The sequence below is a fragment of the Urocampus carinirostris genome, chromosome 11, assembly GCF_059441175.1.
Source record: "Urocampus carinirostris isolate Australia breed hairy pipefish chromosome 11, RoL_Ucar_1.0, whole genome shotgun sequence".
Taxonomy (NCBI): Eukaryota; Metazoa; Chordata; class Actinopteri; order Syngnathiformes; family Syngnathidae; genus Urocampus; species Urocampus carinirostris.
The window spans coordinates 18,084,703-18,101,080 of NC_142359.1; the positions used below are offsets into that span (position 1 = coordinate 18,084,703).

The 16,378-nt window shown below is 40.7% G+C and overlaps 1 protein-coding gene across 2 annotated transcripts; it reads left to right on the forward strand.

The window, feature by feature from the left end:
• The first annotated feature begins 374 nt into the window (after positions 1 to 374).
• Positions 375 to 12,971, forward strand: rnf150b (ring finger protein 150b). Of its 2 annotated transcripts, none has more exons than XM_088347627.1 (7): positions 375 to 673; positions 2,625 to 3,098; positions 5,038 to 5,288; positions 5,442 to 5,596; positions 8,050 to 8,146; positions 8,744 to 8,987; positions 11,670 to 12,971. In XM_088347627.1, the coding sequence occupies exons 2-7, from the start codon at positions 2,645 to 2,647 to the stop codon at positions 11,786 to 11,788; spliced, it is 1,320 nt and encodes a 439-aa protein (XP_088203753.1). In that variant the 5' UTR covers positions 375 to 673; positions 2,625 to 2,644; the 3' UTR covers positions 11,789 to 12,971. The 2 variants fall into 2 exon arrangements, with proteins under 2 accessions (XP_088203753.1, XP_088203752.1); XM_088347626.1 differs by having other exon boundaries at positions 376 to 744.
• Positions 12,972 to 16,378: the final 3,407 nt, after the last annotated feature.

The following is a 16,378-nucleotide window of genomic DNA, read 5'->3' on the forward strand; positions in this document are numbered from 1 at the left end:
GCTTCAGCGGCCCCCAACTCAATTGAGTTTGAGACCCCTCCATTACAGTTTCAGAATAAGCAGAACAAAAGATCTGGGTCAAACATTTAGTACGCCGGACCCATAGGGGGCGTAAACACAACATGCTGCATCGTGCATTCCATCAAAATCAAGGTGAGTAAATTATTTTTGAAGCGGATACCCAAATATGTTCACTTCAAAATAAAATAGAAACGATGTAGGATTGTGCTATATACATCAAAGTACATCAAGTTGTTAACAAAGAATGCCTGAATATTTAAAATAATTATTTTTAGGCAAAACACGCCGAACAATACTGGTAAAATTTCCATCAAATCTCAATGAAGCTTTTGTTTTGACAGAATACAACCAGACGCAGGTTTCCAAGCTAACTTGACTCCCGACCCGAAGGTTGGGGCCCAGTCAAAACAATGCATCTTAAATGGCGTCTTCAGTTTAAAGGGAATCGCCAAATTCACCCTCCCAAACGTCGATTCACTGCCGGCGTTGCATTTTGATTTGTGACCTGACCCGTCGACGCTCTTTTTGCGTCCCCTTGACCGTGTGCGAATGTTTTTGTCGGCAGAAGATGGAGGCGGTTAGCAGGCGCCAGCTATCAACGTAGCCTGCCGCAGAGGATCCACATCAAGAAGGACAAGAAGACAGCTAGCAGGCGAGCGGGGGAACATTAAGACGAGCACGGCTCCTGCGCCGGTCCCCATGGAGGTTTAGGACCAGTGTGGGGTGCGTTACAAGGGGGGAAATGAATTAGTTACTGTACTAGTTACTTTAATTAAAAAGTATTTGAGATACCTTCCTTGTTACTGACACCTAAAAATAACGCGTTACTCTGAAAGTAATCAATTACAAATTGCGTATGCACTCACATTGAAGCAGTCCTTTCAGAACGTCTTTAAAATAGCCACATCATAAAATAATCACAGTGGTACGTGTACTTATGAATTCAATTGTTGGAGTTGCTTCGTAACCTGAAAACTTAGTAAGTAGAGAAGCGTTTTATATGTTAATTGGCTAATCCATGTCATATTGTCAGATATAACGAAATTGTGAATATGCTTAATTGCTGCTAAAATTGTCGAGAAAAAATGTTCAAACCTCACATTGTTTATTTGCTGTTAATAGTGTCAATAAAATTGTTCAAACCAAAAAAATTTCAACCCCGCAAAAGTACATTATATTTTTCAATTAAATCATAAAAGCGCATCAGAACATGAACTAAATACATGTTAAAATTAGATTACCACACAATTAACCTAAAACGAGAAGCACATAATGTAAAATAATAATATTATCAAGGATATAATAAAAACATTAATTTGCCTTTTGCCTCGTGTTTCTTGAATAACTGATCCAACGACGTCTGCTTTTGCCGCCTTTTGACCATCTGTTGGAACGCGACAGGCAAATGTCATCATAATGAGCGATAGCCCCACTTGTCAACACTTTTTCCGGTTGATTCCATGAGACCCGAGACTTTGTTGAATTTTGTTAACATATCTTTAATTTGAGCTGATTGAATGACTGTTGCCTCCTCCCCGCTATCTTGCCGGAACCTTTCCTTCTCCTCATCTCTGAACTGTGACGAATAGCATGCTGGGATACACACAGCCGGTTTGTTTACGTTTGGGAAACTGGGAGGAGTGAATTGTAGCATTTTTTACGTTCTTGGTGAATGTAAGGTTGAGATGCATCGTAAGTGAAGGAGGAACTATCAGCAATCAGAGGATGTCACAACTGTTGGCTAACCAAATTTGATAAGTAACGTAGTACACCCCTGATTTTAGCATTTTATTTGGTAGTGGTAAATACGGCTTGGATGTGGGTATTTACAGTAGAAAGAATATCAGCACGGAGAAATTCAGTGTACTCGTACTGTGCTTGAGTCGGCGCCATCGTAAATTTATTACTTTGTACATACGTATAAACACGTCTATCCATATGATATTTTGAAGGAATAATGAAAGAGCAGAAATTATTGTGATCCGTCATCTGCTTTAAGAAGTAGCCAAGTAGTGTACTATGTTTTTTTTTAATTAAATGAATGAAAACTTTATTCGAACATTAAAATATAAACAGAACAAAAACAGTAACTCAACAACAAAATAATATTACATAATATGGTCTAAAGGGGTAGTCAGAAGCAAATGCTTATATTCTCTATCCCTTTATCTTCCCTATTAAACACACATATAATATGTATAACAACAATTGTAATACTATTAATAATAACAGTTATGATATAACAACAGCAACAATAACACAAAGTTAATCATAGTTCTAGACGCACTATTCCCAGTCGCTCGTATTACTCATATCCGATTTTCTTCATCCCTGTATTCCACCAGGAATGTTTTTTTGTATTTAAATTTGAACAAGTGAATAGTTGGACATCGTTTGATCTCGTCTTGCAAACCGTTCCAGAGCTTGACTCCAAACACAGACACACACATACTTCTCCTAGTGGTTCTCGCCTTTGGGATCATGAATTCACTATGTTGTAATGACAATCTGTATTGATGTGTGCTACAGTCTTCGTTACTGAGAAAAGTCTTTTTATGAATTCCAAGGATCCTTTGTAACGTGTTACTCTCAATACTCTCTAGGACCCGTGCTCTGTCCCGTCATGGCTCCGTGCTCAGTAGCGGCGGCCTGCCGCAGCCTGGCCCTCTCGACCTGGCTGCTATCCTTCTGTTTCGTTCACCTGCTGTGCCTGGACTTCACCGTGGCCGAGCGGGAGGAGTGGTACACGGCCTTCGTCAACATCACCTACGTGGAGCCCGTCACCAGGACATTGCGTACCGACAAAACCGAGTGCGGCCGCTACGGGGAGCACTCGCCCAAGCGGGATGCTAAGGGGGTGGTTGTCCTGCCTGCCGCCCCTCACGACCGTCAGGCCTGCGAATCCGCCACACAATTTCTCGCCCCGCACGCCGGGGCTTGGGTGGCTCTGATCGCCCGCGGCAACTGCACGTATAAGGACAAGATTCGGCACGCCGCTGAACGCAACGCTTCTGCTGTTGTCATCTTCAACGTGGGGTCTACAAATGCCAATGACACGATCACGATGCCTCATCCGGGTTTGCACTCTTTTTACAATCTCCTTTGTAGTGTGATGAGCGCCGCCGTCAAATTTTAGAGTAAATTTTAAGGTTTATTCCCAAATTCATAAACTTACCAAATGTTAGGAAATAGTGCATTGTTTTTGTTTTAAATCTATCTATATTTCATGAATGAATGAAAACGTTATTACGAACATTAAAATGAAAACAGAACAAAAACAATAACTCAACAACAAAATAATGTTAAATAATATGTTCGAAAAGTGGTAGTAAGAAGCAGATGCTTATTGATATTCCCTACCCCTTCATCTTCCCTATTAAATACACCAATGATAATAACAACAATAGTAATAATATTAATAATAACAGTTATGATATAACAATAGCAACAATAACAACAAAGTTAACCATAGTTCTAGACGCGCTATTCCCAATCCCTCGTATCACTCATACCTCATTTTCTTCATCTCAGTATTCCGCCAGTAATGTTTTTTTTTGTATTTAAATTTGGACAAGTGAATAGTTGGACATTGTTTGATCTCATCTTGTAATTTGTTCCAAAGTTTATCTCCACACAGACACACACATACTGTTCCTGGTCGTTCTCACCTTTGGGATTATGAATGTACTACAGCCCCTCAAGTTATAATTTCCCTCTTTCCGAATGAATAATTTATTGATGTTTTCTGGCACTATGTTTTTGTTGACCTTAAATAGCAGATGTGCAGTGAAGAATTGTACTAAATCATCCAATTTTAATAACTTGGACTGCAGGAATAAAATATGAGTATGATCTCGATATCATACCCTGTGTATGGTTCTAATTGCACGTTTTTGGAGGATAAAAAGGGGCTGTAGTGAACTTTTGTAATTATTGCCCCAGACTTCTGCACATAATGTTAAGTATGGCAGAACTAGAGAACAATATAATAAATACAATGCATTATAGTTTAAATTGAATTTGGCTTTATTAATTATTGAAATGCTTTTAGATACTTTGGTTTGTATGTGTCTGATGTGTTTTCCAGCTTAATTTATTGTCTATTATGACCCCTAAAAATTTCCGATACAGTGTCTATTGCACACCATCCATTTTTACTTCTGAATCTTGATTTCCATGTAATATGTTCCAATTATTTTCTGATATAATGTTTTTTGGAAGACAGATATGACGTCATCGGAGGAACACTGTCACCCTGGCAAGCCAGCTGCCATATTGGTTTACGTGTGAAATAGTCGTTGAGGTTACGAGTGTTTTGGTAACGTTTAGTGGAGAATGCCTAAGCGTTGTGTCGCAGGTGGATGCAGTAATGGTATAGCAAACGAGCTAATAGGCAAAAATAACACACGGTGATCTGCCAAGAGGGTTATGAGCGTGAACCAACATTGAAAAGCAATTACAGCGATAAACACAAAGTTGGCCGGGAATAGACCAAAGGCCACTGCAAAACCGGTACTAACGCCAGGCGGGCTGATTAAAATACACGCAGTGAGTGGGGTCAGGCTCACAAGGTACCAACAATGAAAAGCAGCTTGGCGATAAACGTGAAGCCGGCGGGGAATAAATCAAGGAACAAGGCAAAACCAGCGCTAACGCCAGTTTAGCCAGTCAGAAAACATACAGTGGGCAGTCAACGAGCATTAACCGGGAGCAAACGAATCAGGAAAGCCTTTGCAGGCCCCCATGCTAATAGGGAACTAGCTGGACAAAATAATTGCAACCACGACACCCGAAAAGCCCCAATCCTCACATGCTGTGTTAATGGGATTCACCAATTTGAAAGTGTTGTGTTCCTTGAATGACGTCACATCTGTCCAGCAAACAAGCCAAATGCATAACCTATGGAAAGTTCTCGAGTCCCCCTGGCGCGTTTGTTATACATGTTTGCACAGTTGTGGGTAAGAATGCTTTGCTTTCTGTGCCTAATTGAAAAAAAACCCCACCTCCCTTCCACAGGTACAGGCGATGTGGTGGCCATCATGATCCCGGAGCCCAAAGGTCGTGAAATGGTCTCGCTGCTGGAGCGCAACGTGACGGTCACCATGACCATCACCATCGGGACCAGGAACCTGCAGAAGTACGTTAGCAGGACCTCAGTGGTCTTCGTGTCCATCTCTTTCATCGTGCTGATGATCATCTCGCTGGCCTGGCTCGTCTTCTACTACATCCAGAGGTTTCGATACGCCAATGCACGAGATCGCAATCAGGTAGTCACGCGGCTGTCGCTCGAGGCCTTTGTTTGGGATTGTACTATTAAAAATGATAAAAATAATTTCAAAAGAAACTATAAAACTATAACCCCATCACCTAATTTGGCTTTTATCATTCATTAACATTAACTTGGCCATCTTCCTCTTCAGCGCAGACTCGGGGATGCAGCCAAAAAGGCCATCAGCAAGCTCCAAGTGCGCACCATCAGGAAAGGCGACCAGGAGACTGAAGTCGACTTTGACAATTGCGCCGTGTGCATCGAAGGCTACAAGGCCAACGATGTGGTCCGCATCCTACCCTGCAGGTACTACCCCCTTTTTATTGTGAATATAAAGCTGAGCCTGGAGAGGGATGGGCGCCACTAGGCTGTACTGGCTCAAGACACAGCACAGGAAATGGTGCCCCTTTGACACTAGTGGTTAAGGGATCAACCAACCAACCTTTTTATTTTATTGGTTATACTTTTGGCTTTTGGGTTTACTTATGCTTTATGTGGCACCTTAAGGATTGCCATGAAATACATTGCATCTACAAACACATTTTAAACAGGAAAGTCAAACATACGGCCTGCGGGTGGGATCCCGATGAAAAAGAAGTGAGTCCCCCAGTCATTTCTATCACAAGTTGTGTTTTTTTTTTTTTTTTTAATAAATGCAATTCAAATCCTTTGTCTGGCAGCTAAACGGCAGTCAAGGATATACTCGCCTAACATGTGAAAGGTCCCCGGTTCAAGACCGGGTGGAAACACTTGTTGGCCTGGAGAAGGATGGGCGCCACCATGTTGTACTTTTCAAAGACGCACCACAGGAAATGGACCCTAGCGGTTAAGGGATCCACCCACAAACCCAGTCTAAACTTATTGCTTTTGTGCCGCTAAAACTTCCTTTTTCAGTAATTTCCAACCAAAAGTACAATTAGGGAAAAAAGTATATTTTTTCATAGCTCCCACTTGAGTTTGTATTGCACGATAAGTTGGTTCAGGTGCAAAACTTTATTTACTCAACTGTTAAAACAAACCAATTAACACACTTTATGCCAAACATGAAAATCTTTGTGTTCCCCAATTGATTGTGAATGAACGTGTTATGTTTAGAAAAGATCCTTTGTCATCCATGTTTATAGTATGTCGAGTAGGCTCCTAAAGTCGGCTAAATGATAGAGTGTAACACTGAAAAACGGCAGTAAGCTAAAAATTTGAGTTGACATTCTTTTATTGATCCGGCCTGCCTGAGCACAGAAAGTCTGCATCTGCCCCCAGAGCAAAACTGAGTTTGACATTTCTGTTTTATAAGAAGAATTCTACATCATTAAAAGTTCTAAATTGTTATTATTTTTGTCATTTTTACATTTTACTAAAATGTTGTTAATATTTGTATTGTTATCACAATTACATGTATTATCATAGTTGTTGTTATTAGTATTGTCATTATCATCAATTTTGACCTGACGCCAACCGCATGCAATGCAGCTAGCGATTGGCATTTTGCTTTTGGTGTCGGTTGTATGTGGGCACTTTTAAAGAGGAGTAAATAAATGAATTGATTACATATTTTTAGTTTTTCACCCACAAAAACAATGCCTCAAGTTATGCGTCCAAGTTAGAAGAGCAGTGTAAGTTATCCATCAAAAACGCTACACTTCTCTCTCTTGAACTACTTGCACATAGAATACAAATTTGCAACCTGTTCAGCGGGAATATAGGACATTTTGGACTACATAGCAAATCAAATTTATGGAAAAAAAAAAAAAATTCTGCTGCAGAACTGCAACAGCGCCGTGTCCCCGCAAAGCTGGCGCCTGACTGCATCATTTTCAGTTCCGCTCCGATTTATTTATCGGATCATTTGACCATTCAAGATGGCGATTACAACGACACATTTACTACTGTGCCGTAAGGAAGCGCAAATAAGGGCTTTGTCGGGAAAAGGTGTTGTTGTCATTCATGGTTGCCATGGTAACGGACCAAATTGCCACTTCAGGGACCTGACATTGACACCGGTGATATGGAAAGGGAAGTGTCGCGTTTTTGATTGATAACTCCCACTGCTGTTCAATTCGGATGTATAAATTGAGGACTTGATTTTTGTGTGAAAAAGTTGAAATATTGTGAGTACATTGAATTGCACATTTGCTCTCTGCACTATGGTAATTACAGCGTTATTGTTACAGTGTTAATGTTACTGTGTCCCTGACTTGTTAACCTGACTGCCCATTTTGCACATCTGGTTAGCTACTCTTCTTGCACTATCGGCACTATGGTAAAATACTATATAATTACAATACAACTTTATTTATATCTGTACATTCAAGGAAACTGTGGGGGTCAGATGCATCGACATTTCGTTCTGTATACACGTGTACTAGAATGACAATAAAGTAGATCTGAATCTGAATTAAATAAAGTATTGGCAGTCTCCCGTTTTGCTCCTGTTATGTATTTTTTGAATAATGTTGTCAAAAACATAGACTAATTTCTCACAAAGGGCGTCTTAAATGTTTACAGACGTCACCGCGGCGTTTGGCATTTTGAGCGCATGACTTATGAAAAAGAGCAGCTTGCCCTTTTCCTCGGTGCCGCTACAAAAAATGTATTCTTTTTTCCCTTTTACTTAAAGATAAAAATAAATGTTCATAAATTAGTAAATCAGTCTTTATTTTGGAGCGGTATAATTTGATATTTGGCGATATCGTAATTCAACCTGGAATAGTAGCGACAAAAATCTGACTTTCCTTGTGTGGTTGTGTGTGTCCCTGGAGGCATCTCTTCCACAAGAGCTGCGTGGACCCATGGCTGCTGGACCACCGTACGTGTCCCATGTGCAAGATGAACATCTTGAAGGCGCTGGGAATCGCCGTGAGTACTCTGTCAAATGGCAGGCAGTCCCCTTCATAGTTTTTAAGCGGCAGGTTTTGTACGGGTGCTTGAAATCCTTGAAAATGCAAAAGTTTTAATGTTTTAAGGGTCGAAATGTGCTTGAATTTATGTTGACGTGATTGTGAATGCTCGAAAATGTTTACATTTTCACAAGTGGCTTCGCTTTGCTATCTTATTTCCTTCCTTGTGCTTTACGGCAGCTGGCATTAGTTTGTACGGCATTGTCTTATAAAGCATCATCGCCACTTATGGGTCGCGCATAGGACAGGTGCATACTACACCTAAATATGGCACTACAAAATTTGTATAAATGCAAGCTTTACGTATTAATTATGGACATTTTTTTAGGGCCATCCAAAAAATTAAGGAAGCGTTGGTTTCCTAGTGGTCAATTGTAATGGAAAGAATTTCCTGCAACTTAAAATGTAAGCTACATATTACATTTTTACCCAACAACTAGATGGGGAGAGATTTGTCACAAAAGCAAATAGATTGATGAAAAAGGAATTTATGGAATTTGGCCATAGAGAGGTGTAAGGGCCATGAAGCAACATTATGTCTGCTCTTTTCCCTTAGTTGAACGCGGACTGCTTGGATGACCTGCCACTCGACTACGACCTGGATTTGGGAGTCGGGGCTGTGCCCCTGGCACTGGAGGCTGTGGTTTCCGGGGCCGCCGGTGACGGAACATTAAGTGAAGGTGGCTCCTCCGTGGTCCTGGACCCGGGTGTACGACGCATGGGACTCCCACAGGACTACGAGGATCCACCCGACCCTTTGAGAGACAGTCCTGTGATGGCCATCACCGACACACACTTGGGTGAGATGAACACTTCAAATGGGGAAGTTCGATCTTTGAGTCCTGGAAATTCCTGGCTACAAGCTGCTCCTTCTCTTACTACATTTTAACACTGCAGCTTTAAATAGAATGCAGCTTATTCTTTTTTTTTTTTTTTTTTCAAACAGAACAGCGAGTTGCTTATTTCCAAAACACATGTGCTCTAAATGCAAAACATGACGTTGATGTCTGGAAACATTAAGCATAAGTCCCTCACCTTTCGGCGAAATTTGCTGTTTAAAGTCTAAATGGATGGCCTACGTGAACTATGTGAATACAAGAAAAAAACATTTTGAAATGGCAGGGGGGAGCGTTAAACAATTACTTCCCGTTTTAAATATGTCCACTCTGTCACCAAAGCTAAGCACCTCTGTATTTGTTGACTACCATTCACCAACTAATAAATATTGAGACTTATCTCGTTATTTCACATAAAATAGAAGTCACGGAAGCGCTGTGTCAGCCAGTGGGGGAAAGTACAAAAAAAAAAAAAAAATACTGGTGTGTTTTTGCAAGAGATTAAAGAAGCTTTACCTCCTTTCTATCATAGTTAAGAAATCTAACAGCGACGTCCTACATTCAAATATTCATTTTCATAAAAAACTAAAAAGAAAGACTTTTATATAATTACAACATTAATTGAAATTACATGTTATATGCTATTTTTGTCATGTTTTCTGCATAGTTTCCCAGAATGAAAAAAGAACTGAAGTACAAATGACTGTTGCAGTTATACAGTCAACAGAGTTTACTGTAAAGACATTGCCTGTTTGTAAATAAACACATTTTTTGTTCACACTATAGGCAGTAGTCGTAAATGCTAAATGGACTTTATTTGCATAGCGCTTTTAATTAGTCACTAAAGACCTCCAAAGCGCTCCACAGTGTACTTCATTCTGTTTGTTTTGATGAAGCGCTTTCCTAAAGGCAGGTTGTAAAAGAACTGGGCACTTGGATCTAACCTGTCCTAAATGCTGTTTTGGTTTCTGCTAAGGCACTTAATGGAGTAGATGTTGAAGGCGAAGGACATTTCCAATGTCTTGCTGCGCGTTCTTATCCAGGACCAGACCGAGTATTTGAACTTTGAAAAAATAAAGCTGTATGTTGTAGATCAGGGGATGGTGTAATAATAAGTTTGCTCACTTTGAGTCTCCGTAGTTCGTAATCTTCCTCGGGCTTTGTAGCACTTGTTTCTGTTTGCACTACACAAAACAGCGACATTTAATAATTTCACATATGTGTCGCTCCAGAGTAGAAGACACACTTGGGAGAACTATCACAAGAAACATGAATATTTTGTTTGTTTGTTTGTTTGTTTGTACATGATTCAATTGTTTGTTTGTTTGTACATGATTCAAATTGAATCTTTTCTTCCGGCGTCGTCACGAATGGCAGCCACTCCAGCAGCTCCCGTGTTATTTTCGATTGTTCTCAGCTCAGGGATGCTGCTGGAAATGTGAATTTCCCTTCGGGGATGAACAAAGTATCTATCTATCTATCTATCTATTTATCTATCTAATAGTCTGTAGTTAGCAATAATCTGTGGTCTGTGCAGCCCTGTGAGACTCCTTTTGATGAAGGGCTATACAAATAAACTTGACTTGAAACTTAAGTTTTCTATCAGGGGCATTATGTGTTCAGTGTCTTACCCGATGACACTAGGACATTTAACACGGAGAAGCCGGTAATCAAACATGCGACCTCTTGGTCCCAAGATGCCCGCTCTGCCTGCTAGGCTTCTGCCGTGCCAGAGTGCCACATGTATCTCTGGAGCTAATATTAGCAGGCTAGCTGTAGAAAATATATCCCCGCGGGAAGTAATTTAAGCTAAATTCAACTTGCTTTCGTGCGACCGACTTCAGGCTAAATTCAGCCAAAATAGCAAACATGTCCTGGCTTAATTCCTTATCTTGGTTTTGTGAAATATCCCCCAGGTATAGGTAAAATCTTGGGTCAATCATTAAGTCTGGTCGGTCGGGCTACTGTCTCTCAACAACAGTACTCTTTCCGTATCATTCGCGTAAATGTCAGGTTGTGAAGCTTCCTTTAATCCTCAAGGAACAATAACAAGCTAAATTAAATTGGTCCTTTACCGCAAAAAACACAAATGACAACAACCAAAAAAAAGTCATTGTTGCAATCTGGCACTATTCTCTACAGAATGGTTGCCCTGGCACTGTCGTCTAGAAATATAGGGCTCTCATTTTACGCAACCCTGCCCTCATTTGTATTTTCTTTTGGCGCAGTAGTAAATATGTGCTCGTCTTTGTAATTGTCATCTTGAATAGTCACAGGAGCCAAAAACACGTGATGTATACAACTTGAGGCAGAAACAACACAGCTGGAAATGGTGTCAGGCATGCGGCGACATTGCGCTGTTTGCGTTCTTTAGCCAAAAGACGTCTATGCCAAATTCCACGCGTGGTAGGTGCCAGGTCTGGACCAGGCTTAAAATGTATGAAAATGACGTGAATTAGTTCATTTTCATGGCTGATTATGTCTGCATCTTATAATCCGTGGTAGTTCGTGCAACACAACACAAGGTTTTCTTTTTTAATTTGAGCATGCAAATTTTAATCTGGGGCGCGCTGTAGTCCGGAATATATGGTAGTTTTACAGGGAGCTCAAGTTATTTCTAAACTACACCAATCTTTTGTCCTGCAGGTGAACTTCAGCCAATGGCGAGCAGCGTTTCTGTGGCATCACTTGTGATCGCTGTTGAAACCGGGCTGTCGGATGAGGAGGGATCCGTTCAAGATTCCCAATTGGGGAACAAGTCCTAGGAGAAACCTGAAAAAAAATTGGAGGAGAAAAAAGGGAAAGAAAACAATGCTAACATTAAACATAAAGGAGGACTTCCTTGAGCCGCTTAATCAAAACTGGATTTTCCCCAAAGATCCAGTCAGCGTGGGATGCGGTCATTTTCTTCCGACACTTTTTCTTGTGTTCCCCGACTGTGGCCACTGCCCCAAAATCTACACTCCCCAAATTGTACAGACTCACCCTGAATCTGAGTCTGCACACCCAAAAAAGATGGATGAGGAAAAGACTGAAAGCAAAAGTCACTCCAGTCAAGTCAGACTTGAGGTTGCCAAATTCAATAATCGTCTCCACATGAATCCAATGTGTTTTACCTGCGGGATTTTGCTTAAGAAGACACTTTAAACTTAAACATGTGACGTGACATGTACAACTGTAAATTAACGTCACTGTGACTACGTTTACATGCTACATATAACCTTTTAAAACCTGGCCCAGCTCTTATTCCGATTTCTATAAACCTGAAAAAGCCTATGTGCATCCAAAATGACCCACTTTGCGCATTCTTGATTCCGAAGGCTGTTTGGTCAGGAAAAGGAATTATGTGTGTTTATGTGGTAAAAATGCAATGTGGATGCACCCACACCCGTATACTCATGGGAACAAGTCCCATTCGTCAAAATGTAATTAGGATATTAATAACATGTAAACGTAGTCTATGACGGCCACAAAAAGAGCTCTGAACTTAAGTGTGGTTCCTCCAGCTTTCGGTCAATCCGACAGTCTGCTTCCTGCAAACTGGAGTGGGTTGGTCCTCATACTTCCTGTCCTACCTTGGAACTCCGCCACAATGCCATTGGGTGAACATTTGTGCAGACTGTGTCCCAATGTAGTTTTGAACTTGCAGTATTCAGTGTTTTCTTTATAGTCGCCAGTGTGTCCAATTTTACGGTTCACTCTCCGTCCCCGGGAAAACGGAAACGTCGGTACGGCAAACAAAGAAAATCTACAGAACGTCCCGTCTACTGACAATCGATTTGTGATCTAGTGACATTTTTCCCCCGCTTCTGTTGTTTCCACTAATGCCACTGAGACGACAGAGAGGCCAAACGTGACTACAAGAGCTCCAGATTGTCATCTATTTTGCTACCAGAAGAAATGTTTATTTTTGTAATGCCAAGAAGACTGATTAAAGCCTCCAAGCCCCTCCTGCCAGCAGCATCTTAAATAGCCGCCAGCGGCAGGAGTCTCAAAAAAGGTCAACGGTTTGTTTTGTTTTCCCCATGTCGAAATGTGAACTTGCACAGCTTGGATCCAAAACTAAGGTGTCGGACCCCCTTTTGTTGCGGTTCAAACGTTTTTTAAAAAGGTCATTTTTCAATGATCAAATCATTCAGGTTTGTATTTAAAGCTGCTCTGTGTGCAATTCGTCACTTAATTTATAAAGTAATTACATTACCCCCAGGTTAATGACACTAAAAAGTAGCACACTAAAGAACTCACATTGAAGTTGACCCTCTAAAACTGCCACATCATAATAGAAATAGAAGAAGAGATGGTGAACTCTTTCTATTTTTTCGTGAGAACTTGCAAACACATACTTGGCTGAGAACCTCCATATGCATTTTGTCTCTGGGCTTTACTCGAAAATTTCCTTCTCCATTTCTAGGTACTGTCCAAGACATTTTCTTATTTTCTCCAGGCATGGTGTATTGCTAAAATAATTTTACACATACAAAAGCGAAATCCAGCCCACTTTTACTGTATGTCATTTGTTCATTTTGCCTCAATGATTTCGTTGTTCCTGTATAAGGCACACCCCCTTCCAAGACGCGAACAACCATTTGCTCCTGGTGACACACAAACAAGTATGCCCATATAAATTGACCCTTTGATTTCAGTATGTCATTTTATAGTTGTGAGTACATGTTAGATGCGAGTATGAACAATAGGGAGAATATTACCATTAGGAGAAATTTAGCGCCCTTGTACTCTGTGGTTGAGACGGCATCACTGTAACTATCTAATTGTACTTTGTAGGTATATATAAACATACCCAACCATGTTAACGTTGGCAGATTAAGGGTTTTGTTACACCATGAGCGAATGAGGAACTATCAGCAATCTGAGGACGTTGTATTTCAAAAATCTGCTTGAGTCGCGTAGTAACACACTATGTTGTAGCTAAAGACTGTTGAGTTACAAAATTGTAACGCGTTACCGTATTATCGAGAAAAGTAATTGCGTTCCAGGAACGCTTACCTTTCTAAAGTGTTAGTCCCAACCCTGACCATCATTTTTTTTTTTCAACGTTTTTGACTCCTTAGCTGTTCTCCTCTAGACCAGGGGTCTCTAACGTGGTGCCCGCGGGCACCAAGTTGTCCTTTAAGAACACCTGAGAAGCATATGGGCTGTGAAAATGGGTTGTGTTATCATGGTGGTTGAGTCTATTTAACCCTATGCAATACATTATTTTGAAAATGTAAATTGAACCAGCATCCCTGTGCATTAATACAGACTCTGAGGGCCACACATCCTGCCTGGTTTATGAGGTTCCTCTGCTCCAATACAGGTGATTTAAAACTATTAGCTTGCTCACAAGCTGATAATTTCTATGACCTAAGTTAAAAGAAGAGAAACCTCCAAAATCACGCAGGATATTCGGCCCTGGGACAGGAATGCCCAAGTTTGCATGAATAAGTAACTCAAAGTAGCTCTCTGCTCTCATCCATATTTATCAGACTGAATTTAGACTGAAATTTCATTTCATTTCAGACACTGCCACGTCATGTGCTTAGTTTGTACGTGAAGAAGGGAGTGCACAGTGGGTTAAAATATCTCACACAGAGCAGCTTTAATCCCTGTATTTATGCCAAAAATCAACCGACACATTGTACCTACTTTAGCGGGCCGGAAATATTTTAGGCACCTTTGGTTTTGCAAAGTGAATCCACGATGCCATTCTTTGTATATGACATTTCAAAGACATTTTACACTCTCCTTTCTCAATGTTGGTTGCGGGTTATTAAGACATTTCCCAGAAAGATTGATTGCTGCAATTAAGCTTGATGTTTTATCGGGAGCTGTGAGACGCAAGTTATTATTTGTTGTCGTCAAAGCTTGTGGTCCATTTATTTGAGCACTTGAACTCGGTGCAGAGCTTGTTGGCTGTATCGTGCGTACGGTGACGACGACGGATTTGTTATGGCTGCTTTACTTTTGTGAATGCTGTTCTAAAATTAAACTTGTCTCTGTTGTGTTGTAACCTGTCACGTGGTCTTCATTTGTTTGGCTGAGAAACTGGTCCACTTGTCAATGTGCCATGGGACACGTTGACAAGTGGACCAGAGTTTAACCCAAAATAAGAGGACTACAAATATTTGCCTCATAATCTTCAATCCCTTGCATTTTAATTACGGAGGATCAATCAGGGCAGCACAGCGGCGCAGTGCTTAGCGTGTTTGCGGCACAGTTCTGAGGTCATGAGATTGAACCTCCTGTGTGGAGTTTGCATGTTCTCCCCTTGCTTGCGTTGATTTTCTCCGGGCACTCCGGTTTCTTCTCACATTCCAAAGACATGCATGTTAGGTGAATTGGCCGGTCCAAATTGTCCCTAGGTGTTAATGAGCGAGTGAATTGTCTGTCTTTGTGTGCCGTGCGATTGGCTGGCAACCAGTTCAGGGTTTCCCCTGCCCACTGCCCAAAGATAGCTGGGATGGGCTCCAGCACCCTGCGACCCTACTGAGGATAAGCGGTGCAGATAATGGATTGATGTAGTATCAATCCTGCTATATGAAGAAATACATAAAGAGATACACTATATAAATTAACACATTAATCACGGAGTAACTGAAAAAAATGCAATCCCGAGCTAAATAATGACGGTAATCATATTTTTGTTTGAGATCTAACTATATACTGTATCTCTGTCTGTCTGTCCACCCAAGGGAAAGGGAGATAACTTGAGCTATGAAGCCGTTCAGGTAGGTTACCCTGGACATGAAAAATGCCCCCAAAAAGCAAACCGAGCATTTTGTCGTAGACTGTTCACGTAAAAAGTGAACTGAACATTTTTTTATGGTTTGTTAGCGTTTTTTGGATAATATTATCTAGACTCGTTCAACTTTCTAACTTTATTTTTAAAAACATTGCATTTGAAAGTATTGTTGACATTGTTATACAGACGCCCTAATTACGAATGAGATTGACGTTCCGAACGATCGCTCGCAAGTTGAATTTGTTCGTAAGTTGCTTCAGTGCTATATTTTGTATGTTTAAGGTTTACATAAGTATGTTTAAGGCTTGATAAGTAACCTGTATTTTGTGCTAAAATAAAGAGTTCATAAAATATGCTCTATAAAGAAAAATGAAGTTGAGTTTAACTTACTTTTGGAAGATGCGCTTCAAAAGGTCCTCCTCCATGGTGAAAAATGGCCAAAAAAAAGTGTTCCGACCATTTTCTCAACCGCATTAAGCTTTCTTATTCCACTTTCATTTCAAATGAAAAGGCCCGCCTCTTTCCACTTTACATCAACCATATTGAATGGATGCACCAGATATTAAACAATAAAAATGTCAAAGTTCTTAGCGCGCTGGAGATACAGTACTGGTAG